The sequence below is a fragment of the Anastrepha obliqua genome, chromosome 4 (genome assembly GCF_027943255.1).
Source record: "Anastrepha obliqua isolate idAnaObli1 chromosome 4, idAnaObli1_1.0, whole genome shotgun sequence".
Taxonomy (NCBI): Eukaryota; Metazoa; Arthropoda; class Insecta; order Diptera; family Tephritidae; genus Anastrepha; species Anastrepha obliqua.
The window spans coordinates 104,649,912-104,677,802 of NC_072895.1; the positions used below are offsets into that span (position 1 = coordinate 104,649,912).

General features: G+C 38.1%; 3 protein-coding genes across 5 annotated transcripts; 2 read left to right on the forward strand and 1 right to left on the reverse strand.

The window, feature by feature from the left end:
• Positions 1 to 386: 386 nt before the first annotated feature.
• On the forward strand, positions 387 to 1,289 carry LOC129244882 (biogenesis of lysosome-related organelles complex 1 subunit 1). Of its 2 annotated transcripts, XM_054882778.1 has the most exons (5): positions 387 to 509; positions 567 to 639; positions 705 to 837; positions 907 to 1,041; positions 1,111 to 1,289. In XM_054882778.1, exons 1-4 carry the CDS (start codon positions 449 to 451, stop codon positions 1,027 to 1,029), a joined length of 390 nt encoding a protein of 129 aa, XP_054738753.1. In that variant the 5' UTR covers positions 387 to 448; the 3' UTR covers positions 1,030 to 1,041; positions 1,111 to 1,289. The 2 variants fall into 2 exon arrangements, with proteins under 2 accessions (XP_054738753.1, XP_054738752.1); XM_054882777.1 differs by lacking the exon at positions 1,111 to 1,289 and having other exon boundaries at positions 907 to 1,078.
• On the reverse strand, positions 1,208 to 4,694 carry LOC129244881 (transformer-2 sex-determining protein). The gene is made up of 8 exons (XM_054882776.1): positions 4,540 to 4,694; positions 4,151 to 4,230; positions 3,958 to 4,083; positions 3,009 to 3,087; positions 2,811 to 2,939; positions 2,368 to 2,543; positions 2,160 to 2,299; positions 1,208 to 2,095 (listed from the first exon to the last, which is right to left on the reverse strand). Exons 1-8 carry the CDS (start codon positions 4,540 to 4,542, stop codon positions 2,079 to 2,081), a joined length of 750 nt encoding a protein of 249 aa, XP_054738751.1. The 5' UTR covers positions 4,543 to 4,694; the 3' UTR covers positions 1,208 to 2,078.
• Positions 4,695 to 5,731: 1,037 nt separating this feature from the next.
• On the forward strand, positions 5,732 to 22,637 carry LOC129246360 (serine-rich adhesin for platelets). Of its 2 annotated transcripts, none has more exons than XM_054885113.1 (16): positions 5,732 to 6,069; positions 6,165 to 6,317; positions 6,404 to 6,484; positions 6,542 to 6,643; positions 6,711 to 6,922; positions 6,989 to 7,283; positions 7,421 to 7,579; positions 7,647 to 8,120; positions 8,178 to 13,382; positions 13,463 to 13,633; positions 13,704 to 13,751; positions 13,810 to 15,416; positions 15,489 to 15,609; positions 15,700 to 15,978; positions 16,617 to 18,409; positions 21,736 to 22,637. In XM_054885113.1, the coding sequence occupies exons 1-16, from the start codon at positions 6,021 to 6,023 to the stop codon at positions 22,072 to 22,074; spliced, it is 11,088 nt and encodes a 3,695-aa protein (XP_054741088.1). In that variant the 5' UTR covers positions 5,732 to 6,020; the 3' UTR covers positions 22,075 to 22,637. The 2 variants fall into 2 exon arrangements, with proteins under 2 accessions (XP_054741088.1, XP_054741089.1); XM_054885114.1 differs by having other exon boundaries at positions 6,711 to 6,859.
• Positions 22,638 to 27,891: the final 5,254 nt, after the last annotated feature.

A 27,891-nucleotide genomic window follows, 5' to 3' on the forward strand; every position in this document is an offset into this window, starting at 1 on the left:
GAAGCTAGGATTAATGCATTTATAATAATGGTTTATGTTTTGCCATCGTTGTAACATTTGTTGTTTATTTCATGACTTTGAATTAAAAATAAATAAATAAGTAAGTAAAAAATTTAATAATATAATAAAAATGAGAATATAACATAACCTATTCGTAGTAGACCCAAGTAATAACAATTTAATTCGTATTTGTATGAAAATTAGAACCATTTCATTGTTTCTTTGGAGAATGAAGTTGGATAGAAAATTTTGAAAACCGAATTATAAATAGTTTACTAAATTATAAAATAATTATAGCAAATGGCAGTAGCTTGGCATCCCCGCTCTTTAAACCTCGCTACTATTGTGAATAGGCACCTACATCTACAATTAAAGGTTAGCAAGAACAAGAAATTAAGAACAACAAATCATCTGTACTTGTAAACAAACTATAGTGAAAAATTGGAAAATGTTGACTTCCATGGTAAAAGAGCACCAAGTGAAACAGGCCAAGCGCAAACAGGAACAAGGTATTTAATAACAACTAAGTCCAACTATTATTAGTATCTGTATTGTAATATTACTAGAAATACGACGCAAAGACGTCATTGAATCATCAAACGAGCTTACTCAGGCTATAGTGGACCACTTAAATGTTGGGTGAGTGTTGGAGTTCGTGCATGTACATTTGTGAAATTTTTAAAAATTTACTTCTGACTTTCAAGTGTGGCACAAGCGTATTTAAATCAAAAACGCTTAGATGCCGAGGCGAAGCAGCTACATGTAGGCGCCACCAACTTTGCCAAACAGACGCAGCAGTGGCTACAATTGATCGATAACTTTAGCAGCGCGTTAAAGGTAGGCAACTCATTTTGAAGGATGTGATGCGAATTCATATATTTATCTTTTATTTTGCTGACAATTTAGGAATTGGGTGACGTGGAGAATTGGGCGCGCAGTATAGAAAGCGATATGCAAGTTATACAAAGTACGTTGGAAATAGCATATAAAACTTCACGCCAAACGCAACAACACAATGCCAGTAATTAGCTGCATTAATACGTATTTAAATACAGTTCTTTATTGGATTAATGCAAAAGTAATTGTTTTATTTTTCTACGACGTTTGTAGGAACGTAAAGCATCGAACCATTGCGTCGGCAAGCACACATTTTGTTTTACCACCTTTTCCTTCCCTGCCTTATTTTACAGGAAAACTAAGCCAAACGTGCGTTTTTACTTCTTTTATTCAATTTGTATTAGTAAACATTAAAACTAATTAAAAGTACATACAAGAAAACAAACGCTGAAGTCTCGCATTTTTTTATAATATATAAAAATAGGCGCGAAACGTACCCACCACTGTTATTTGAAATCCTCTGCTGGGCACGCATACATTTAAATAGTAATATAATACATTAGACAAAGCTAGTGCTATTGCATCACAAGATTTAGTTGATCTTGTTTTTTTCAGTTAAATTTATAAACTGCAATGCAACTATATATGTATATGTACTATTAAACACAAAGTGAGACGAAAGTGTTTGGAAATCAACAAATAAAATGTGTTAATTGCTAGTAACAATGGTAAGCAAAAGATAATAGAATATGATAAGAAAGAATATCAGATTTTCAATACGAGTATAAACATTGTTGAAAAATGAAATGAAGTCCAATTTCGGGCGAAATAATCAAGTATTGTGCTTGGTTGTGACGAATTGAAACATCCATTTTATAAGCATTTGACGAGTAAGACACATTCAGTTTGTAGTATGATTTGCGAAAAAATTTTAATCGGTTCGATGAAATTATGATGATGACATGGGATTATTCGATGCTGGATAAAACACTAGCGCAGTTCTCTCACAACTCCAATAATATAAATAAAATATAATTCAAAAGTATGTTGTTATATTTTGTTTTAGTTGTGTTCTGCAGCTAACTTGATATTTCTAAATTTTTGTTTTGCCTGATTTTAGCAAAAAGTCCATTTGAAAAAATAGGTAACGATATCTTGGCGACACAGTTACTACATTACCAAGGTGTGGGCTTCCGTGTATATATCGTATTATAAAGTTTCTTTTATTGTTGAACATATTTTTAATAGCGCGTACGCCCTGTAAAAGAACAACAAATAAATTTTATTTAATTCTAATAGTCACACACTTTCAATTTACGTACGCGGTGAATAGGAACGACTTCGGCTGCGATCGTATCGGCGTCTGCGATCTCCTCGATAGCTATTGCGGCTGTTGTGGGGCGTAACCGATCGACGGCGGGAGCGATAATCATCACGATAACGATCATGATCACGTTCACGCCTATGAAAATGAAACAAAATTGAAGAATGACGCACAATACCCAATGCATAACATGCATAAGTACATACCGCGTATAACGCCCCATATAAACGCCCGGTGTAGGTGTATGTGGTCGTTGTGTTGTAGAGTAATCGACACGTATACGACGATCATCGATTTCCATGCCCGAGCAAGCGTCTTTAGCTGCCTTAGCATCGGCTATATCCTGATAATAAATAAAACAAAATCCTCGAGATCTGCCGGTCTGTAAATAATATTACAAAAAATGTGTGCAATTTTTTAGACATGTGAATTGAAATTTTTGCATTATTCATTGTAAGGTTGGTAAATGTCTTAGAGAGCCTTTAGTATATTCACGCTTGAGCTTTTGGCGTGACACTCATAATCTCTAACTTCAAATGAATTAGTCTAGCCACTTTTCATGCGATTAACAAAAATGTTTCAATTTGAAAATGTATGCGTTGTGTATCATGGCAATCTTCTGCTTTAACACAGTTTATTGTACACCCACCTGTGCATCAATAACAACTTGTATTCGTTCGATTGGGCCAAATCTTGAGAATATATCGCGTATTTTTTGCTGTGTCGTATACACACTCAAACCGAAAACTCCTATACAGCGATTTTGCACTGGCTTTTCCTATGGACAAAAAATAACAGGCTATGATTAATAATAATAACAATTGACTATGTAGTTTGTTGTACTTACGCGATTAGCACGTCGCTTGTCGTATGGACTGCGTGAACGCGAACGGGAAACGCGGCGGCCATGACGTGGGGAGAGTGACCTTTTGACATGCGAAAGAACAAAAAATTCAAATATTGAAAGTAGTTAATACACTTCCATAAATGAGTTAATTTTTTTAAAAGAACTATTCGTATTGAATTCTGTTTTCATCTTGTGCATTTGCTCCCTCTAAGTTGAGTTTGATTGAGATGTTAAATTGTGTTTCAATTGCTAAACTTGCGGTTCTGAGACTGACTTGATATTTTTGTATTGTGTTTTGTTGTTTTGTTTTGTATTGAAAGCCGAGATCAATTCATAAGTTAGTACTAAGCTGAAAAACTTGCTAAAACTTGCGTTTCTGCCACATTTTCAATTCTTTCAATTCATTAATCGATCGTTTGAAGTTGAAACTCTTTCCGTTCTATTCAACTCTGTGTGAAATTTCGAAAATCTTACTTTGCAAGTATGCTTGCTTTTCAGTATTTGAGTTCATACGTTATTTGTTACAATTTCACTATTCTGAAACGGAAAAAATAACCATCACGTTAGCGAAAACTTACTTGGCAAATGCACAGCTTAAAGTTATTTGTGCCCATCAACGAAAAATTACTGCTCACACCATTTCGGATTACGCTATTTACAAGCGTGAAACCTGGTTATAATTTTTTTTCTGCTGGAAAATAAGGCCCCCTATTTACATGCCTTACTAGAAAGTAATACATTTTCCCTGTATAAAATTATTGCAGCCTTGAAAATCTATGCAATTTGTGAATCTAGTAACTTCAATATAAATAAAAACTGGTTGCCATAGCAACGGAAAACAAGTTAAATTATAATTTCAAAAGCTGGAAGTAAGCTGCGTTCGTAGATCTTAATATGAAAAGGCGTATTTCTTAGAAACAAAATTTCAATTTGTTTATTGCCCACTTACGTTGAAGAACTTTTACTGGCATCCGAGTAACGGCCGGCACGTCCAGCTGGTAGCGGTGGTGGTGAAGGAGGGTGTCGTGAGGCTGAACGGCTTCGAGAGTTATACACTTTTTCTCTAGAATGCCGGCTATAGATTGAAGTAAATGTTAGTAAAGCCATACTTACTTATACTGTAAAACGAAATTAGCACTTACCGACGTCCATTGCTACGCCGCGCGGGCGATTTGCTATAACTTCGACGCGGGGAAATGCTACGACTACGGGTACGTGGACTCTGCAATTGAGATATACAAAAATTTACATCTTTATTTACGAGTTCGCAACTTTTTCCTGGGATGTGAACAAATATTTGAGGTTATGTTGAGGTCTTGAACTATTAAAAAAAAATATTGAAAGCCCTTAAATTCCCAGAAGTTTGAACATAAACAATATCAAATTAAATATCTTGAATACCAAATAATTCTAAATAGTACATATAAGCAGAGGAACAAAGCGCGTTAGTGTGGAAAGCGTCTGAACGCCATCTGCGTCGATTGTCTATACAAGCGTGTTTGCTTTCTGAATTTTAAATCACTACACTTACCATTCCAACTCTTTCAATTTGCGTATCAACTGGATTTCACTAATTATAGCCAGAAAACTATTTTCGTTCCTTCCGACGATATTTTACACAAATTACCGCTGAATGAAATAAAAATGCCCGCTTGCTCTGAGCACACTAATCACAATGGTCGTCACTAAGTGGAAACATTCACAATGATTAAACTTACGCCAAAGATTGCCTAGTTACTTGCAAATTCTATAACAGTTGGGGCATTATTGAAATTTTGGTAATGAATGTATAGTTTATGTCAAGGCACATTGAACAGATAACGACACCGTGTTTGTTTTTCCTTAGGTCCCTATATTGTGAAAATCTATAAACAAATACTGATAGGTTCTGAGTAACATAAACATAATTTTACCATGTAGAGGCCAAATAAAGGTAGGTAGGTGAAATGGTCAAGGTACCACTATGGTTCTCCCCATGTAGCACTAAGCGCAGTTTTGATACCCTTATTAGACCTCCAACAGACAAAAGTATACAGCCAGCCAGAGCTTTTGATGTAATGGAGAAGATAAATGGGATTTAGGTTGGCGCACTGCCCCAGGCTTTCCAAGAAAAGAGCACCTAGTGACCCTAATCGTGTAACTACTAAACCCGGACATTTGCAGAGAAAATAGTCAACTTTCTCCTTCTCTGAAAGGTCCCCACAGCTTCTGCAATGGGGGTTAAATGGTAAACCTTGCTTATCCCCGCGTGTACCAAATAAATACAAAAAATTACACTCTAATGCTGCTATATATTTAATATGCTTTGGGTTATATATGGTACATACATACATATATCTTCCATTTTATTTTATAAATAAAAACAAATAATTTTGAAAGAGATAAATAATACTTCCGTAAAAACTTTTCCATAACCAAAACTTATGTTTTTTCTACTAGATGTGTACGTACATGCAAATATTTTTTTCTTTTTCTTACGATGAACATAGATAATAAAACAATATTTTCTTTTGCATCATATATACGAAAATAAAATAAAACCTGATTGGCATAATATATGAATTTGCAGAACCTGTAATATTCGAATTTCATATAATACCTGCATGGTTTATTGAAGCCGACAGAAAACTGCTGTCAAAATGTGTAGGCATTAATGACATCCATGCAAGAACAACTAACTAGCAAGTTTGTGAATATACGCGCGCTGCGTCGCTTTGCCTTCTTTCGTGAAATTTATAGAAGATCTATAAAAAGTTGTTTGTCATAAGTAAATCTTTGTAAAAGTGAAATTTTCATATTATTCATTTATAAAAACTTTTAAACTACAAGTGAACTTTTATACTACCGATTGAGCTATAAAAGTAGTGTGAAATAGTCCCAAAATAAGGACTGCGTACAGTCGCTGCGGCAGCGAAAGTTTGTACGTTTTCTTTTAGTGTAGGATAAATGCAATAATGGCGTAAGGGTGGATATAAAGAATACAAATTCTGTTACTGATACTGTGTATAAAAAATGGACGAAATCGAATACCTGGAGGAGTACGAAGACTTAATTCTACCAAGTAAGTTAAATAATATAAAATATTGTAAAAATATGAATGCATATGTGCGTGTATACACTTAATGACATACGAATAATTCCCATCTGCCCCCTCAGCAATGAGTTCTCACTCCGTCGCAACGAAGAGCCGCGCCACCAGCAACCTTGTTAGCATGGCGGATGATGAGGACTCTTCTTCTATAGATCAAGATATATTTGAGAGTTTATTTGACGATCATTCTGATGATGAGTCTGTGATGCAAAAAAAAGGTGAGCGTTTATTTATCTTCCCTCGTTTCTTTGTTTTATTCATTCTTCGTGTGCCAATGGAAAGTTAATGTAAACGAAATTTTTAGTGCCTGCCAAGTTGAGCCACCGCAGTGAACGTGGTTCACGCATTTCAATGGATTCGCTCGATATGCTTGTAAAAGATCTAGGTATTTCTATAATTTAATCGAATAAACTAAGTTACACTAAGTATAATTAATTTTTAGGTGAACCGCTTAACCCACTAGTAGACACCACAAAACAGGTTAAATCAATGCAGAAACCAGGAAATACCAGATTTACACAACCCAGCAAAGGTGTGCAAAAAGGTATTGCTGCCATTAAAAAGTACATGGTTTTTTAAAATTACTAAGTATTTATTAAAAATTTGTTTAGCTTCCGCAACAACTTCGGTAAGCGCACGGGGTAGAAGTACCCCAACGCCTGTCTCTAGTGACAGTAATAAAATGTCTAACAAACCACAATCAGCAGCAGCAACAACAACAGCGGCCGAACGTAATTCGAAAACTAAGTCTATAGCCACGGTAAGGCCAACGGTGCAACAAAATTTGCCACAAGCACCAACCAAGCAAACGAATGCAAATATCGTAAGTTGTGTGGCGAGTCTTTCCCGTTCAAATTAAATAAATAAATTTAACTAACACTTTTTTTAGAATGATATTCCGTCAAATCGCGCGCCGCTAAACAATTCTGCGGGCAGTATACAAAATGCAAAAGTAACTAGTGCATCCCTAAACTCATCCAAAGCTGGAATGTCTACTGCCTCAACGTCCCGGAAACAAATATCGGCTGCCACTTCAACAACTGGAAGCAGCTCTGGGACACTGAGTAGACGCAATGATAATGTCCCGATTACTGCACCACCGAAGAGAATAATTGAACGGTCACAGACAACTATAATAAAGCCGGAGAAACCACAGATTAAGGATCCTGCAGAAGATCCCTTGAGTAAGACACCTTATATTAGTAACGTTCATTTTATTAGTAAACTTTTTTTGAATGAATAAAAGCGATCGTTTTTACGCTCTACAAGTTCGGCAAATTTATAATTTTATAACTATTTCCATTATTTTTACAATCTTTAGGTTTGGAAAACATTGAAAATGAATCCGATTCCGATACAGATTCCTTTGTTTACTCCGATATATCAGCCGATACATTCGTTTCGTTAAGTGACGTTGATGATGATGACCGCCAAGTTATTGAACTCTCCAACGACTCCAACTATGATCGTGTTAATCTAGGTAAGTCAATGATTTATGCTTGATTGATAAAGATACGCGACAAGTAAAGAACACAAAAAACCTACAGACAAAATTCGTGGGTCAACGCCTTCGCCCACAGTTTCTGATGATTATAAAAGTGATAACGAGGATTCAAAAACGACACCGAAGCGCAAGGAAAGCTCTGTGTTGGAAAGAAACTCAAAAGCGGCAAATAAGTTACGTATACAACAATATGTCGATAACGAAGTATCGACAAGTGGTCACCCAAAGCAAGACACACCACGCAGTTCTAAAGAGAAATCAAAGAATATGGATAAAGGCCCAAATGTTAGCGATACTCTGCTGGATCGTATTGACACAGTGCTATCAGAAGTAGTCGATAACAAAGTTGAAAGACTTGCTGTTAAAAAACAAATCGATGATGTTGAACTTGAAGTTGAAGTGGAAACTAATACTCAGGATGATCCGGAAGATAGGAAAACGGAAGTAACAGGTAGTGCAATGGAATGCAATAGTGATATGGATGGTATTAAAAACACAGGCCCAGAGGCAATCCAAGGTGATCATCTTAAAACAATCAAATTAGAATTACTAACCAATGCATTATCTTCCGCAGAGCCATCCACGTCGATTTCATTGGATATGGAAGTGGAAGTTGTAGAACAGAAAGATGAATTGGGAGTTGAAGGAAAGGAAAAAGTTGAAAAAGTAGCGAATAGTGTTGCCATTTCTCACAAACCAATAAACACTCCAGTTCAAGCCACTAATGAAGTAGTTGAAATACTTGACATTACAGATGAATCAGTGGCCGAAAGATCAGTTTCTGAAAGTATTGATATTTCACAATCACTTGATTCCGAAACACTAACAGAAGAAGCTAGCGGGCACTTTATTGGATCTCAGGGAAATGCTGAATTAAGCGAAAGTCTCGAAATTGAACAAGATGAATTAATATTACTAGAATCTAAGAATTTAAAAAATGTAGATAACAACAGCCATCCTAAAGATACAAAAGAAGGGAACGATTCCGAGGAGAATAATGCTAGTAAAAGTAGTACGCCTTATAAGGAAAATGTTGCAAGAAAAAATGTCGGTCCCGAAACTAAAAAAACCTGCGAACTTAATAATAAGGCATTGGTTGACAAAAACACAAAATTAGAGGAAAAGCCCCTACAAGTGGAAAAATCAAATGAAAACCCTGAAAAGAAAGAAAAAATAAAAGTTGAAATAAAACCCAATAATGGCAATGGAAATAATAACAAAGAAACCGGAAATGTTGTCGAAAATAAGGCAAAAGAAGCAGCTAAAACAAATTTGAAAACAACCTATTTGGTAAAAGAAAGAGGAAAGTCTGATATGAATGTAGAAAATAAATCGATCGTCGAGTTAAAAGGAGGAAAGGATATTAAATCAGCGGAAAAGTCCACAAAAGAAACGAAAAAAGATGAACAAGAAAAAATTAGCACACAGATAAACGAAAACCAGGTTGAACCAGTAAAAAAAGAGAAGAAAGACGAGCAAACATCGAGCTCAACAAATTTTAACGCTACTGAAAATGAAAAGGCCGTTAAATTGGAAACTACGATTAATACACGAAAGAGGGATAAACAAACAGAAATGGAAACCCCATGTCACACTCCCATGCAAACTAAACCAACAGAAAAGGAAGCACAAATTAACGAAAAGAAACAGATGGATAAAGAATCTAAAAATGACGTAAAAAAAGACAAGCCAAATGTCACGTCAGACGTCAAGAAAATCGAACAGGCAGCCAAGAGAGCATCGGAAGTTCAACCGAAAGCAAAAAGTGCCAAGACAGATATACCGGTAGCTAAAATTGAACAGTCATCTAAAGAAAGCACCAACGAAGTTGATAGCTCGCAATACAGTAGGCACAGAAATAAACAAAAAATTGAAGCTAAAAAAGATCACAAGGATGTAAACAAATCAACAACAACTTTAGACAAGTCAATATCTGAAGCTCAAAGGAAGTCTAGACCTGAGATTAAAGCTGATAAAAATATAACAAGTTTAAGGCCTGAAAAGAAACATGAACGCAACGAACGATCTCAAACACCACAGGCGAGAAAAATGCCAATGTTGACCGCAGAAAAAACGAATGTTGTGGAAAAATCTCAAACGGGAGGTAGAGAGCTAAACGAGCCGCTAGGAAAGTCAGAGTCTGAAACACCAATAAGTACAACAAAAGAAGATGAGATTGAAGAAAATAACATCAAAGAGGATATAAGTTTAGATGAAAACCGTTCAGAAAATAGCCAAATGGAGGAGCGCAAAGTAAATGACTCAGCAACGCCCATTCCTGATAAAAGAATTCGAGGGCTGGTAGTGTCTTTGAAAAAGACGGATTTATCAAAGGTTTTAAACGAAAAACTTGTACAAAACAAAGAAAAATCCGTAGACATAGTGAGTCGAGACTCGAATGATGAAAAATCTGTCGAAAGGCTAAGTAGAGATTCGAAAGGTGAGAAATCTGCGGAGCGTTCAAAAGAAGAATCCAAAGATGAAAAATCTGCAAGTAAAGCAACAGCAGATTCGAAAGGTGAAAGTTCTGTGGACAGGGAAAAAGAATCGAAAGACGGAAAATCTGGGAACAATGCAAGAGGAAAGCGAGATTCGAAAGATGAAAAATCTAGGAGCGGTGGAAAGACAGATTCGAAAGATGACAAATCTAGGAGCAGTGGAAAGAGAGATTCAAAAGATGACAAATCTTTGGACAAAGAAAAGATGGATTGGAAAGATGGAAAACTTTCTTATAGGGGGAAAACAGATTCAAAAGATGAAATATCTGCCGAGAGAGCAAAGACAGATATGAAAGATGATAAATCTATGGACAAAAAGAAGAGAGACTCGAAAAGAGACAAATCTTCGGATAGGTCAAGGAGAGATATCAAAGATGAAAAATTTGCAGATAGGACAAGGCGAGATTATAGAGATGAAAGATCCACCGACAGGGCAAAGAGAGATTATAGAGATGAAAGATCTACAGACAGAGCAAATAGAGATTTGAGATATGAAAAATCTGCATATAAAGATAGGAGGGATTCAAGAAATGCAAAATATTGGGACAGGGCAAAAAGGGATGAAAAATCTACAGACAGAGGAAAGCGGGATTTGAAAGATGAAAGATTTATGGACAGGGCAAAGAGAGATTTGCGAGATGAAAAATCCGCAGATAAAGATAGGAGGGAATTAAGAAATGAAAAATCGCTGGACAGAGCTAAAAGTGATTTGAAATATGAAAAATCTGACGCCAAAGCAAACAGGGAATCGAAGGAAGAAAAATCTGCAGGTGAAGCAAAAAGAAATTTGAAAGATGAAAAATCACCAGAAAAAGTAAAAAAAGAATCGAAAGAAGAAAAATCTGTAGACAGAGAAAAGGCCAATTTGAAAGATGAAAAATCCGTAGACAAAATAAAAAAAGGAACGAAATATGAAAAATCTGTGGAACAAACAAAATCAAAACAATCAGAAATCGTGGACAGAAAGATTGATAAGGAATCGCGTAATACTTCCGCCGTAGATGAAAATATTCAACACACAGAAAATGATAATATAAAGAAACTGCAGACACAAAAACTTACAACAAAACACGAGCTGGTCGATAGGAAAAAAGAGAAACTAAAAACGGAAAACAGTGACGAAGCTGTCGCTGGCACATCGAGCAGCAAAGCAAGTGGCAACAGAGCCGAAATCGAAAAGAAAAAGAATGCAGAAATATGTGAAGATAAGTCCGCAGATTACACTGTTAAGCAAAAGGCGCAACAAACAAAAGGGGTCTGTGAAATAACAGAAGATAAAAAACAAATCGATGATGTGGAAGATAATGACATCGAAATAGTAAATGCGACTTCCAGTAAAGTAGAACATAAAGATACACCCAAAAAACAAACCCTCAAAGACATGGCAGGTTCCAAAATAACAGAAATAAAAACTATTATCGAAAGCACAACCAAAATGCAAGATAAAAGTGCGAAACCTGATACAGTGGACGAAAATAAACATAAAACACAGGTTGAGAACGCAGCGCCTAAAGCATTGGCCGAAAGCACAGATCAATTTAACCGCAATAAAGGTGAAGCCGAAAGGACAAATAAATCCAAAGATACAAAAATTGCTGCAGAAAGCACGTGTCGAAGGAAAACTAGGAAGACTGATGTTGAAACCGCTGATAATAGAAAAGATAAGCTGGCTGATTCCAAAAATATTTCCGAAACTGTAAACAAAATCGAATATAAGATAGGCGAACCTCCGGTCGAGAGCTTATATAAAATGCAAAACAAGAAAGTGGAGCCCAAAACTGCGGGCGAAAACTCGGATAAAACAGAAGATAAAGCTGCTGTCGAAAGTGCAGACAAAATGCGGGACAAGAAAGCCAAAGTCGAAACTCTTGAAAGCACAGATAAAGAGGAGAAGGGGACGCCTAAATCTATTGTCGAAAGCTCAGATAACACGCAAGAGAAAAAATCGAAAGCTGAAACTGTTGGCGAAAGCTCGGATAGAACGCGAGAGAAGAACACAGAAGAAACTTGTAAGACGACAAATACCAAAAATTCAGATGAAACGCGAGAACAGAAATCGAAAGCCGAAATTGTTGTGACATGCACAGATAAGACTAATGAGGAGACAGTGACACCTAAAGCCGCAGCCGAAAGCTCGGATAAAACGCATGAGAAGAAGGAAAACGCTAAAATCGCTGTCAAAAACTCGGATAAAACGCATGAGAAGAAGGCAAAAGCTGAAATTTCTGTCGAAAGTCCAGATAAAACCGAGAAGAAAACGAAACCTGAAACTATTATTAAAAGTACAAATAGCACTAAGGAGGAGAACGTGACAGTTCTAGCTATTGCCGAAGGCTCAGACAAAACACTAGAGGAAATAATGCGAGAAAAGGAAACCAAAGCGGAAATTGTTAAGATCACAGATATGTCTAAGGAAGAAAAGGCGGTAACTAAAGCTGAGAAAGCCGATAAAATGCGTGATAAAAATGCTAAAGCTGAAAGTATTGAAGAAATCACAGATGAAATTGAAAGTGACAATACGAAAGGTAACGAAACTGCCGAAAGCTCGCATGAAAGTTTGAATAAGAAAGCTGAGCTGGTATCCGAGAGCGTAGAGACAATCTTGGAAAACAAATCAGAAACTGAAACCGTGTCCTCGAGCGCAGAGAAAAAGGTTGATCATAAAACAGCGTATGCGGATAAAAATCCGAATGAAGCAGTGGACCAAGCAGTCAAATGCATAGATAAAACGGTTGAAGGCAACGTAGAAGCTGAAAGAGCAGACATGTCATCTGATAAAAAGTCGGAAGCTGAAAATGTCGGAGGTGATTCTTTTGCTGGAAAAGCAACCGAAATGCCAGAAATGAAAGTTAGCGGTTCTGAAAGTAGGGACAAAACTGAAACTGAAACTAGCGTAACTAAAGTATCCGAAAATGAAACTACTGCACGCGAACTGCATAAAGACATTATTGAACTAAAGGACGAAGCGCAAACTGCTGATAAAACTGAAAGTAATGCTGGTCATACGTCAAATAAAATTAAAAGAACACGTATTACCCAACAAATATCAACAACAAAAGAAAAAACGGAATGCGAAAAGGAAATGGAAGCAGCAAGTAACGAAGTGCCAAGAATCCACCAAACTAGGCATGCGCGGGCTCGGGCGGAGGCGGAAATACAATCACCATCAAGCTCGCCAGCAACGCCGCGACCACAGTCGATTAGCGAGGAGGAGCATGAAGGCTCAATTCGTCGTTCGCTACGCAAGCGAGCTGCCGATAATTCGCCGAGCAATATAAATGGTTAAGCTAATAATTATAGAGTCTTGGAGCAATGTAAATTTCATATTTCACTAACATAAAATTCTATTTTTTACTTGCAGAATTGATGAAGAAAGGACTCAGAGGACACGCAAGTCAAACGCCAACTGCAGGGCTGACAAAAGTTGCACAAAAGCTGAATAGTAACAGAAGTCTTACAGTGACGCCAACAACGGTTGCGACGCGAAAGCGAGCACGTGAATTAGCACCGAATACATCAGTTGATGCAAATGGTAAATTTACTGCGTGAAAATGTTTGGAAATGTTTGTGTACGCATTTTTTCTTTCTTTCTTGCAATAAAGATAATTCCCCTGGCAAAAGGTACAAGTGGGAGTCTTCAAGGAAATCTTGTAAGTATAAATATTTATATTTCCTGTGGCTTCTACATAACTAGTCAACTTATCTCAGCACGCCGCCTACATAATGATGACGTCGACACAAGCGAAGGTGAATTTGATTCTTCTATTCCGCAACGTCGTTTCCGATTAGCTGGCTTGAAAGAAGGCCAGGTGTATAAGGCTGTGCATGAGAGCTCATTGATTTTGGAACGCAAAACTACACAGCCTGCAAAGCAAAACACTGGCACAGAACTAAGGGGAACTCAAAAATCTCTTACTACACCTTCGTCTAAAACGTCTAAAGATAAGTCTGCCAACGCTGGCAGCAATATTCCTAAAGAATGCCAGGTGTATAAGGCTGTGCATGAGAGTTCATTGAGCTTGGAACGCAAAACTACGCAGCCTGTGAAGCAAAACTCTGGAACAGAAATAAGGGGGGCTCAAAAATCTCTTACTACACCTTCGTCTAAAACGTCTAAAGATAAGCCTGCCAACGCTGGCAGCAATATTTCTAAAGAGACTGCAACAGAGGCAAAACGCAATCAGGATCCAGAAAAAATACAAACTTCAGCTGCTGAGGCAAACAAAAAACGCACTAAATCTGAATTGGAGAATATGCAGCCTCCAAAGAAGATTGCACGTTCAAATGAAGAGGGTACCCAGCAAAGATCACCGGCAAATACACAAAAAACTCCAACGAAACAGCCAGCCTCAACAACTACTACGGCCGCTGCGCAGCGAACCGAAATTCAGTCTGATAATGGAAACACGCCGTCAGCCCAAGAGGGTGCTGATCCACTACAAATACCGGTGAAACGGCTAAGGCGCCTACAAGCAATCGATGGTTATGATGCTATAAATGTGTCTGAAGAGCTTAGAACGGAGGAGTTGGATAAGAGAAATGTAGCAACTACACGCAAATCAGTACGTGCTGGAGGGCCAACTGATGCAGCCAAGGGCGCTGAAACGAATAAAACTCAGGTGAAGCAACAAACTCAGTCCCAACAGCAGCAAGAACAAAAGGTATCGAAGAGCTCAGAGTCTATAGTTGAGACACTAAAGAACGAAGAAGCAGGCATCGAATCAAAAAAACAAACAGAAAAGGTAGAACTGAATGAGCCTGATCAAAGAGCTGCCAGTGCTAATAAAAGCAGTACAAGTAAGGCAAATATCGAGCCAAAATTGCAAGCGTCGCCAACGAAATCGCCTGGTTCCACAGTAATAACATTCAAAGAGTGGCTAGAGCAGCAGAAGAAAAGCAGCAGCGATGACGGCGACGATGTGCAATTAGAATCTGGTGAGAGTGTAGCACATGCTAAAAAAACCACTGAAACGATAGTAATATGCGAAGAGCCAGAACGTGTCAAGCCACCTGAAGTGGTTTTGAGATGCAAAAAGGAGTTACTACAGCTGATAAATATGAGTAAAAGAAGTGAAATTACTTCAAGCAAAGAAAGGGGCGGCGCACAAGAAACAACAAAGCAAACTCCAAACGTTTCCAAGCAAAGTCGCAACGAAAAAACAACGCCAACAGCGGGCAATAATACAGCAACACAATTTAAGCGTCCTTCACTGCCGCAGCGATCAATACGTGTAACGCCATCGCGTACTAGTAATAGAACGCCAACGCCGGGCGATAGCCGCATGAGCCTAGGCAACACCCAACAGATTGGCAGGGTAAATATTGAAGTGTGGTGTTGATAGCTTCAACTTTTACTGACTTCTATATCTTTTGTTTTCGTTTTACAGCAAGCAATACTTCACAAAATCGACACGAAATTAAAGTTGCGTAAATTGCGTGTACGCATTAATCGATCTACGGTCACCGCATATTTTAAGAACCTGAATATAAATGTGGGAAAACTAGAAGGTAACAAATTTAATGCAACTTTTATCTGTTATTCGTATTTGCAACAATCAAAACTAAACATTCACCATATGCTCTTATTCTCATCGGTAGAACATGGTATCCACTCAAAAATGTTATCACCTTCGCGTTCCGCGGCCGACACATCGCTGCTTATTGAAAGTGGTGAGCAGGGTCATCGCAATAGTTTCCCTACCATATCACGAAAACGCATAGCCTTGAAAACACCAACACCACTACCACAATTGCCCACCCTTACTGCGCGGCCAACTTTGACAGCAACGGCGGTGGCGGCGTCGGTGGCTGAGGATTCAACGAGAATGCCAAGGTTAACAAAAGTTCCAAACTCTTTGGAAGAGAGCTCAACACAAAGTGAGTAAAAAGCAAAATTAACATACCACAAGAAATATCACTCGCCTTCAAACATTATAAAAAAAAGCGGAGATAAAGCATATAGGGAATCAATTGCGCGCTATAGTTGATATTTCGAAATGAAAAACCTTGATACGTCAGTTTTTAATAGATATATATTATTGGTACGGCGGCCGCCAAAAGAAAAAGTCTGATAACGGGCACCCCTCGGTGGGCAATGGCAAGCTTCCGTGTGTACTTGTATTTCTGTCATGAAAAATCTTCGCTCCTCATAAAAACCATTTGACGGTTTGGAGCATAAAACTGTAGGTCAGTCCATTTGTGGAAAACAACAAGGCGTACACCACCCCGGCCAAGCACCCAACAAAGGGTGTAAGCGCCAATTATTATTATCATTATCGTTTTCGCGACAGTCGGTTCTACGTTACCGAAACGACCCGGATTTATATCCGGCCAAGGACTGTCACTCCAGCAGCATTCCCCGTATGTAAGTATGGGGAATGTTTATGATGTTACAACAACAACAACAACATCATTGAAATATTGTTCATCGCCTTTTTATGAATATGTTTTATACAACTATTTTTTAAAAATATCTTCAATTTCTATTTTATTGCTTTCTTTAAATGTTAATTCAGCTCAAAATGAACCGGACATTTCTCCAAATGCTGCTGCCGGTTATCAACATGGCAGCACCGAAGAGCTTTCCTTGCTAACTCCAATGAAGTCCGTTTCTGTAACGCCAACGAGTACAACGTCCAGCTCACGTTCTCAGCAACAACAACAAAAACAGCTATCCACATCAACAGCCGCCAATGTGCGTGAGAAACGCACAAGCGCTACAAGCAGCTCCGATTCAAGCACCACACAACGATCACATGCAACTGGCGTAAAAGCTAATGCAAGCGGCATTACTAAAGGCCCGCAAGTACCATTTATGCCGGTGGTACCCAAAGAAGAGATCATTGATGATCAACAACAGCAGGCACAACAACCAGTTTCACACTCAGCGACCGCTGCATCTTTGGATAATTCGGCCACAACAAACTCGTTAGCTTCACGCACACTGGCGATAGCTGCCGCCACTAATTCAGCGCTCAATCAAACGCCATCAAGTGATCCAAGCGGCTACTATGGACTCACACCTATAACATTGGACTCTAACGGCACGCGTTTATACTCGTTCTTGCATCCAGCCAAATATAGTCGCAATCATGGCTGCGTATTACTCGATTACTGCTGTCCCAATCTGGATGGTCCGATGCCGGCAATTGATCCGACACGTATACATGCGCAAGTACAGGCTGGCGTGCGTGAACTGCCCGCTTACATTGTCATGACAACGAAGCTGATAACGCGTGCCGATTTGGAGGCAAACAAGAATGTCATACCGGCTTCCATAAGACAGAAAGTAGAGAAAATTACAGCTGATGCTTCGGCAACGGCATCTGCTGTTAGTGGTACGCCAAATGCGTCAATATCAATGTCACCGGCGCCACAAATCACACCAGCTCCACAAATCACACCGGCTCCACAAAACACACCGGCATCGAAAACTTCACTAACGCCGACCATTACAGCATTGCAGAAACACTTGCCGCCAACAACGAGTATTACACCAAAGTTGGCTCCTCCAGTAACAGCCACCACAGCGTTGACATCCACACCGCAAAATACGCTTAACAGCAGCTCACAAAGTGGTGCAGCAATGGCATCAACATCGCAAATGATCACAGTCTCTGATTATCAGCGTTCGTTGCTGCGCACCAGCGTACGTCAATTCGATGCACGTCTCAAAAAGTACTATTATCGCGTAGCAATGCTGTCATTTTCCGATCGGCAGAGCATTATTGATAACATTATCAATTCGACAACACTGACGCCCAAAGATGTAGAGTGCGCTGTACGTTTGCTGGACGAATATGCCTCACAAATCAGCCTTATATCTGGCTCGCCTGTTGTCAATATACCCAAGCCGGTTACAACAGCAATACAATCAGTATCGAAAGTCATTACAACGCCCACAACCAATACGGTGGTACGCACCACCACAATTCAACAGCAGTTGCAAAAGCAAAACCAGCAAAGTTCTAAAGGGCAAGTTGCCGTATTGGATAAGGACAATAGTTTGTTGGGCTATCAGCTAACGACCTCCGCAACAACGTTGAGCAAATCAACCATTTCTACACGTTCCAGCATAATGTCGTCAACGACAACTGGTGTAAAAAATACATCTCTGCCGAATATGATGGCTACGACAAGCGCAGGTTTGCCATCCTTGAAGGCGGCACAGGATTCACCACGAATTTTTTATACTAAGCCACCGATGCAAACATCCACACCAATTGAAACTACCACTAGCAGTGGTACTACACCATTGAGTGGCGGTAAAACTGTTTCTCTAAGAAGTACCTCACTGACCATCCGGCAGGTGAGCAAGTAATATTAGTATTATGTAATACTTAAAATAATATTCACATAAAATGCAATTTATGAAGAACTTTAATATTTCTTCAGCCAAAAAAAAAGAAAATGTCCCCTTTTATTCCAGATATGTGTTTGAAGCTCAACAGTTTTGCCTCTTTGTTTTTTTTTTTGTTCCTAGCGCACAATCGCTATGGATTTTCGCTCCCATGAGACTGTTATCTTGCCCCTTACCTCTTACCCCGTTTTCTGTTTAATGGCACCCTAATGTACCATAGCGGGCAATTCAAAGTCACTTTTCAAGTGAGCGCTTCACTTTTGAGGGCAACCATTTAAGCTGCAATTAGTGGTGCCGTAACCATAACCATAGCCGCAACATTACAGAATTTGTCGATTAGTCATGCCGTCACCATAAGCAGCTGATATTGCAGTAGAATTAATCGTTTACAGTGATGCCCGTATGTTTGATCAGAACTGTTGATTGCAATGGTTACGGTTATGGCTAAGGTACGTCACCACAAATTGCAGCTTTAACCGTTTAAGCATTTTTCGCCTGTAAGATCAATTCGTTGGATGTTAATAATTCGATAATGCTGTAGCCTGACTACAGGCTTATATGAACCTAAAGTAGGGTTAGGGGCTTAAGAGGATTAGCTGGCTAAAATAACAAAATAACCACCTATTGTATGCGAAGAACTTCAGCTACCTCGAGACATAATTACTTTCTGTACATTGTATCGTATTAAAGTCTGAATTTTCCAGAATTAGGCCTCACTCAACATGTGTCTCTTTACCCGTTCCAACTACATAGAAACAGCCATGATGAGAAGATTTTCACGGGTGTGTCTAATATCAGACCGTTAATCGACTCTCAGCGGATTTGACAGAATCAGCTGGTGGGCTGACATAGCAGTAGTTATGATATATCGGCTTGTTTACGCATTCGGATGCCGAGAAGCCTGTGACGTGTTGCTCGCTTAATTTAATTTTTCACCACAGTTAATGGCCAAACCTGGTAAATCTGTCACCTTGAAAACAGCACATTTTGCTGTTGTTGCTGTATCAGCAGAAAAAATTCCCATATATTACTTACCATTTCCCCATGCATACTTACCAAGCTATACATAACTCTCTGGGCCACCATTGTCACAGATGGCATCGACGGCAACGGTTAATAGACTAACTGAGTTAAGCAGCGCTTAAAACTTCGGCTTGAATTGTATTTACTTTTACTTGAAAATTGTTTTTCATTTGTAATCGTATTACATTTATTCTAGAAAAGTCTATACAAAACTTCCAGTCGCCACGTTTATCTGTTTAGGTGCTAGAGGATGTTACATGTGAGCAAATTTGGGCAATGGAATGAAAAATTTCAAATTTCAAACGGTTGATGAAAACTATTTCATTTACGCATTTATTATTTTTGCTATAATTATTGGAACAAAAAATTTTCCGCCAACACTGTTGCAGTGTTGCCCAAATGAGTTATTAGGCATCTTCGATTGAGCAACTGGTATAAATAAACATAAAATGGTAGTGGAGCTTGGGCGAGATGTGTAGAGATATAAGCCAAGCCATAAATCTAGATTTATCGACCAAATTTATCAAAAAAAAAGTCACAAACGGGTTAGATATTTCAGAAGCGGTTTCTTTCAGTCAATATTACATTTTTGTTCTTCTATTAACTACCCTTGGATAGTTGGCTTCGTGAAAACTTTCTTTGAGTCAAAACTTTAAATAAGATCTTTAATCGATTTAAGGCATATTTAATAATAGGGGTATTCATCTAAACGTGCAAACTTACGAAACGCTGAAATTTAAACGCTTACACGCATTCTCACAAGAAAGCACCTCGTGAAATATTTGTGTAATTCCATTATAAAAGGTTGCCTTTTGCGTTCAGTTACCGGACATCTCCATTTTCTAGTAAATGTGTCTTTACATTTTTCAAATTTTTGTTTTGACTTTGTCCCGCTTTCTCATGTGTGCTCGTTGCTATCTTAACATTTCATTTTCAAAATTGCATCAAGCAAAACGGATCGCTGAATTCGCGCATGCAAATGGTGCGTAAAATAAAACTTGAGTCGTCAAGCTACGAAATGGCAGCTGATGTTAAGCAAGTGATGACAAGAAATTCGGTAAGACTGATATGTTCTAACAGTGAATTCGCGAACTCCACCTGACATTTTTGTTTTAACACAAGCTTTCATAAGCCTAAGCCTAGTGTGGTTAAGCACTAAAATTAGGTCTGTTCATGTAAAAATTATGCAGTAACTTGCCAGTAAGCTAATTTCCGAGAATTCGCTCTCAAAGATAAAAATATCAAAGAAAGTACCTGAACGCAAAACCCATAACAATTTGCAAGTTTTACGAACAGCTAATTAAATTGTTGGCGGGAAAATCACAAAAAGTAAAATAAAAATTCCGTTGAGTTACCTTGTGTTAACCCTTAAAGACCGAGAGCTTTTTTTTTTGTAATACTCGCCCATAAGACGACGCAAAATTAGGTGACATTCTAAAACGTTTAAAAGGATGAAAACTTAAACTAAACATTTAAACTGATTTTTTAGATATGAATTCAATTTATTTACTTGATTTATAATTTTATATGATCAACAAACCAGGGATGTAAAAAGTTGCAATATTTGTTAAAGAAAACTGCAGCGATGAGAAATAAATCAAATGAAAACTGAATTCTTTTCATGTCTTGTTTCCCATATTGGGGCCTTTCGTTTTCTTATCGCATAAGTACTATGTCCCCGCCTTTCGGCCGTTAAGGGTTAAATTAAAAAAAAAAAATTAAGCAAATAAAATGGAAAATAACGAGCTTAACATCGCATGTTTCTATTTTCTCCACAATAATTTGTTCCATTTCATCATCGCTGTCAGATGAAGAACACTCCATTAGCAATTGCAATTCGCAAATTTTAATTCAAAGTAAAAATTATATGCGATCAGCTGTTTTTCTCACTTGCAAATTGTTGCAAGTAAAAAGGTATCCAATAAAAAATTGCAGCTTCCCCTCAAATTGAAATGTCATTTTGCTCTCTCACTTTCCTCTACTTTGCAAGTATACATGAACACCATTCATCCATCAATTAGATAATTTGTAAAAATTGCTAGGCAGACCTATTGTCGCTTAAACTTACACAATTTGAGACACATAAATTTCTCTCTCACATAAATTTGGACAACTGTTTTATGAGCTCGTAAGTTTGCGTGGTTTACATGATATACCTACGAAACACTTAAGCGTTTAAATGAATACCTCTAATGTTTATTGTTTGTATTATTTGCTGTATGTATTATTTTGATTACTTAAACGTTTACTAGATTCCATCAAAACTCGGCTCCGTCTCATCGACAACGGTAGCAGCCACTCCACCAACAACACGACGTTTGCCAGTGCTGACCCGTAATCCACACCTATCAACAAGGACGACCACCCCGAATAGCTCGCTCGCTAACACATCGTCCACCTCCGACTCGATCACAACGCGTTCGGCGCCGAAGCGTATGACACGCGCCTCCGCCGCTGCCAAAGTGATTGTGATAACGCAGAACAGAGAGGCCGACAATACGCCTTTAGACGAATGCATACTGCCGGATGGACACAACAATACGGAAATCAAAAGTGAAAGGCTTGATGATGATTTTGTTGGTGGTAATTAGAAATAATATGTAAGAAAATAAAAATAAAAATAGGAAAGTAAATATGAAATTTATATATTGTAAGATAACAATGAATTTTACTGATCACAAACGCAATGTGCGGTCAGCTGTGGAGAATTGTTTTACTTAGGTTATAAGCATTCAAGTAATAAGTATTCTTCAATAAGTTCATCAATTGGTTTATTATCTAAATATGCTCCAAACAGGCGTTAATAGTTCCCATGTTGCACATCATTTAATTTTCCTTACATATTTACATTATACAAAGAAATCTGTATACAAAATTTCGCAAGATAGTGGCATAAAAGTGAATTAATTATTGTTCGTCGTATAGTAAGCTACTGAATATGAACCGCATCCCATATACATATATTGATTAAATTCATTGCAACTAAACTACAATACATCAAAAACAATGTATGTATATATATAGGCTCTCACTTTTTATGAAAAATGGATAACTAAGAAATTTATCTGTTATTTTCTAAATTCTACAAAAATAAAGCAAAGTTATGTAAGTTTCGCAATAAACGTATATGATTTCGTAATTTGGATAAATTAAAAGCAGAACTAAATATAGTTTTTAAATTTATTTTGAATGTAAATAAAATCTGAATGACTTTTCTTTTTGTAGCATTCGAATAGGTGATTTAAATGTAATTTTCCTTTCGAAGAAAGGAGGACCTTTTTTCCAATCATTTGAGACGACTTTGGAATGTTAGTCTTATAACCCAACTGTAACAGCCAGAACTTGGATTGGCCTTCAATGATGATATTTACGGAGGAAAAAAATGACGAAATCAATGTCGGGACTAGACGGTACGCCCGTACCGTCACTAGGTTCCCATCAGGTGTCTTTGTTTTCATTGTTGTTGAACATAAAAATTCTCCGTACATGTAAAGGGAATGCTGCTGAAGTGGCAGTCCTTGGTCGGATATAAATTCAGAACCAACTGTAGTTGGGACGGCTCCAACTGAGAGCTTATCCGCTATGTGTCAGGGTGGACTTGCCTACATACCAATTGTTGCATGCTGGTGACTTAAGGACATATTAGGCTAGTTCTAGTTCTAATCACAACCGCAATGAAATGCACGATGCAAAATACTGGCAACTTTGGCAAAAGTACAGCGTTCTATCGTGAATTCGAGCATTGTTGTGCGCAAAGTCTTTTAGATCGACATCGTACAATTTTTATTTTATTGATTGGTTTATTATTTTCATTGTCATTTTCAATAGTAAATTACCGCCAATATCGGAATTAACAAAGCAAATATTTATAGAAAACTCCAACACTCATGCGAAACCACCGCAAGACACGTCTTGTTGTTGTTGTAGCAGCATAAACATTCCCCATATTTACATACGGGGAATGCTGCTGGAGTGACAGTACTTGGCCGGATATAAATCCGGGTCGTTTCGGTAACGTAGAACCGACTGTCGTGGAAACGAGAAGTCTTGTCGAGGCCCTATGCTTCCGAGAGGAATGAACAAGGAAAAAAACAAAAAAAAAATCACAATCACCTATCTATGCAAATTAACTGCCGAACATCAAAAAGTTTAAGATTAGCTTTTGCAACAGGTTTGAAAACGTTTTTAAATGTTGCAGTACTGCTGCTTTTATTACGCACCTCGAACAAGCCCTTGACCTTAGAGGAAACATATCTTCTTATGTTCTCAGGATAGCAAGTTCGCGATAAGACGGAAGATGTTCAGGCAGTTTTTGTTGGGTTGCCTCAATAACTACTTTCTGATGACCAGAAAATAAGCATCGTATGACAAAAGTGCGATGCGTAGTCAACTAGAAGAGAAGCTCGAGCAGCACTCTTAAAATTCTTTAACTGTAACTAAAGTCGTTGTGACTCTACCCAAAGCAGATTCGGCTGAAGAAGTTAGATGGGGAAGACAAAAAAGCAGCCAAATTGTATGCAAGGTGCGGCTACAATAACAACTGGGCCTGCGGTCTGGCTAAGAGAACACATATGCACATATCCATGTAAAGAACATTTCATCTATTGCGTCAAGGTATGTGACTAACAACTGACAACATTGGCAATGCGTTCGCTGTCGACACAGGCGAAAATCTATCGGTTCGCAGCCTTTGGTGTACGGCAAGCTCGTAACAACAGTCAATTTGCAGGCAACCAATTGGTAGTTTTGTTTTAAAAACTTTGCCAAGATGTACGAAACGTATTCATTCTGGTAGACTTATAAGCGATTTTCTACAGGGTGGCTGATGAAAGCCGCTACCGAAAAAAAAATTGAATAACTTTTTTTCTTTTTAAGTTATCTGTTCCATTTTTGTTTTAATTTGCAGATTGATCTTTAAAATTTATTAAAATGGATAACTGGGACACGCAAACAAGAATTTGGATAGTCCGCCGCTATCACGCGCTGGAGTCCGTAGTTTTGGTACAGAAAGAGTACAGGCGGATGTTTGGCGGCGATCCCCCGAGCAGATGGACCATAATGAGACTGGTGAATAATTTTGCTGAGCAAGGAACAGTCGCAAGAAGGCCTTATCATCGAAACCCACCAGTTCGGACGGAGGAAACGATCGCTGCTGTAGCTGCAGCTATACAAAGCAATCCAAGGGTTTCAACAAGAAGCTTATCTGCTCAACTTGGTGTCAGCCGACAGTCTTTGCAAACAATAATGCACAAAGATTTAGACTTATTTCCCTACAAAATTCAAATGGTTAACAAACTGAATGCAGCAGACTTGCCGATTCGCTTGGAATTTTGCCAGAAGATCCTGCAAATGGTGGAAGAAGACCAAAACATGTTAAACTGCCTTTTCATGTCTGATGAGGCCCATTTCGATTTAAACGGCAATGTGAACAAACAAAATTGTCGAATATGGAGTACTTCTAACCCACAGATACTCCACGAGACGGAATTGCATCCTCTTCGCGTGACAGTGTGGTGTGCGGTTTCTGCACGCTGTATTGTCGGGCCTTATTTTTTTGAAGAAAATGGTCACACCGTTACGGTTACTGGAGACCGTTATTTGAAAATGCTGAAAGAATTTTTCTATCCAGAACTACGCCGAAAGAGAATTCCTTTCAACTCTGTGTGGTTTCAACAAGATGGGGCAACGTCTCACTTAGCCCAGACTGTTATGACAGAGTTGCGACGAAAATTTCCCAATAAACTGATTTCAAGAAACTCCGAATTTCGTTGGCCCCCCAGGTCGCCTGACCTTACTGCACCTGACTTTTTCTTGTGGGGTTTATGTAAACAAGAAGTTTATAAAACAAAGCCAACAAATTTGGATGAACTAAAACAATCCATTCGGGCAACAATTGCGGCTATTCCTGTCGCAACTCTCAAAGCAGCAATGAACAACTTTTTACTAATATAAGATGCCGCACTTGTGTCAACGAGCATGGGAGGCATTTAAATTCAATTATTTTTAAAACTAGTTAAGCTATAATACATTTAATAAAATTTAATAACCTTCAACTTGAAAAAAAAATAAATGAATTCCATACACTAAAAAAAAGTTATTTGAGTTTCTTAATGTAGCAAAATTCATCAGCCACCCTGTATATAATAGGCTGAAATATTAATGGTTCACAGTCATCGACTAACATTCGTAGCATACGGTTGTGTTTCGATAGTGTTCCCTGAGTTCCTTCATTCGCGGTGCAGTTATATCCCAACAACTACACTCTTACGTTTGGTTTTTTCTATTTGCTTATTTTCAAGTGTACCACGTGCTTAATTTATTTCTATTAAACTGTGACACAATGCCCCCCGGGGCGCATAATTTAGGGGATAATAGGTTCGCTACCTTAGCGTCCTCCCCGAAACGGAAGAAAAAATGTCCAATTAAACTCGACGATTTTCCTGATCTTCCAGATCTTAACAAAACAATATCCACCCCAAAATACATTGTTGTTTCTTCTACTAATTATCAGAAGCCCCTATCGCATTATTCATGCTTCGCAGTGCAAAGATCGTTAAACGTGTTAAGCAAAAACATAGAAAAAATTTCAGAACTGAGAGATGGAAACCTTTTACCACTACTCAAAGACAAGCATACTGCAGAAAAATTTATAGCTGCCAAACAACTTCCAGGAATATGCGATATCACATGCAAATACCACGATAACCTCAATTTCGTGAAAGGGGCGGTCTTCGCTCCTTTCCTCCAGTCTCTTCCTGATGAGGAAATCGTAAAAGAACTATCAACGGAGGGTGTAGTAAGTTGTTTCAAATTCACTAGGGTAGTTGATAACAAAGCAACACCAAGCGGAGTCATCCTTCTTACTTTTGATGCTTTCAGAATTCCCGAAACCATCAACATATCTTGGTATAAAGTTAAGGTGAGGGAATATTTCCCGAATCCGATGCGTTGTAAGTATTGCCAGTATTTAGGTCATACTAAAAAGAGGTTGTCTGTAAAATCGGTTTACTGACGATAGTTTAACGTGATAACGTCATAAGAAAATACTAATTGAATGGTTGCATTTTTCAAAAGAAAATTTTATTTTTATTTGTTTGATAGATATTTTGTATGGATATAGAGAATGAGTTAAGATTAACATAACATAATGTACTTTAACATAACGTAACATAACATAACATAACGTAACATAACATAACATAACATAACATATCATAACATAACATAATCACGTCAAAAAATAATAATAACATTAAAACAACAGGTATTATTAACAAACTTGGTTTTATTTTAAATTCTTCAAGTAAATCAAATTAATAATAATCAATAAGAAGGCATATGCAAATACAAATACGTGAATTTATATATGTACATATGCGCATATACATACACATATACGCTCACTTAAGTAGGAGAGAGCAAGATGTCGAACGTTGCCGTTCGTTTGCTTTGTTTGCTTTGTCGTTCGTTCCGCGCTTTCGCTTGCAGTTCATTCAAGGTAACGGCAATGAGCAAGGTAACGACATATGAGCAAGGTAACGGCAATGAGCAAGGTAACGGCAATGAGCAAGGTAACACTAATGAGCAAGGTAACGACACATTTTTTCGTGCGTGCAGCCTGTTAAATCGAATTATAAGACGTTATCACGTCAAAAACATTGCAATAATGCTCCATTGTGTCAAGTATGCAGCCTCCCCCCTCATCCAGACTTAGAGTGTTCACGCATAAGGTGCGCAAACTGCCATGAAGAACATCCATCCAGCTTCAACAAATGCCCAACATTTTTGCAACAAAGAGAAATCCTCAAAATAAAAACCCAACGTAAATGCACATTGAAGCAAGCGAGAGAGTTTTACTCTTCTCAACTTCCCTCTACCTCAGCTCACTTTTCTTTCGCTGGTGTCACATCCAGCAACAAATTCATTCAACCAGTAACAGAAACAAACACTAGCAAGAACGTATTACTGCTCCAGCAAGAACATACCACTTCGAGTTCAAGCAAAAATATCGTTATGCCAGTAAATACCAAAGATCAAACGAACTTCAACTCATCTTCTCTCTCCCTACAATCAAGTCAATCATTCAATGTTGATCAATCTTCAACTCCCATTAATCTAACAGCTTCATCAAGCAATACTACTTCTAACTCACCTACTTTCTCCCCACCACCAAGTAAATCATCCAACATATCTCAACCTTCAACTTCCATTAATATAACAACTACTTCAAGCAACACTATGCAATCACAACCGATCTCTAAATCTACAATCTCTTCGCCTATCACTCGTTTAACCCAGGAGCTCTTAAATCAAAACCGCTACTTCTCTTCAACACGGATGACCTCTGACTCTGAAAGCGAAAGATCAGATAAGTTTAGTAACTCCATTGATGACCTTTGATATACTTC

Bases quoted from the DNA above. Each gene is read 5' to 3' on its own strand.
- LOC129244882 (XM_054882778.1), top strand. From the start codon at position 449: ATGTTGACTTCCATGGTAAAAGAGCACCAAGTGAAACAGGCCAAGCGC. The intron at 510-566 runs GTATTTAATAAC...TAATATTACTAG, and splicing joins CAAGCGCAAACAGGAACAAG to AAATACGACGCAAAGACGTC. The intron at 838-906 runs GTAGGCAACTCA...CTGACAATTTAG, and splicing joins ACTTTAGCAGCGCGTTAAAG to GAATTGGGTGACGTGGAGAA.
- LOC129244881 (XM_054882776.1), bottom strand. The intron at 3,088-3,957 runs GTAAGTGGGCAA...GCATGTCAAAAG, and splicing joins GCCAGTAAAAGTTCTTCAAC to GTCACTCTCCCCACGTCATG. The intron at 2,300-2,367 runs GTATGTACTTAT...TCATTTTCATAG, and splicing joins TATATGGGGCGTTATACGCG to GCGTGAACGTGATCATGATC.
- LOC129246360 (XM_054885113.1), top strand. From the start codon at position 6,021: ATGGACGAAATCGAATACCTGGAGGAGTACGAAGACTTAATTCTACCA. The intron at 7,284-7,420 runs GTAAGACACCTT...TACAATCTTTAG, and splicing joins TCCTGCAGAAGATCCCTTGA to GTTTGGAAAACATTGAAAAT. The intron at 13,383-13,462 runs GTTAAGCTAATA...TTTTACTTGCAG, and splicing joins TTCGCCGAGCAATATAAATG to AATTGATGAAGAAAGGACTC.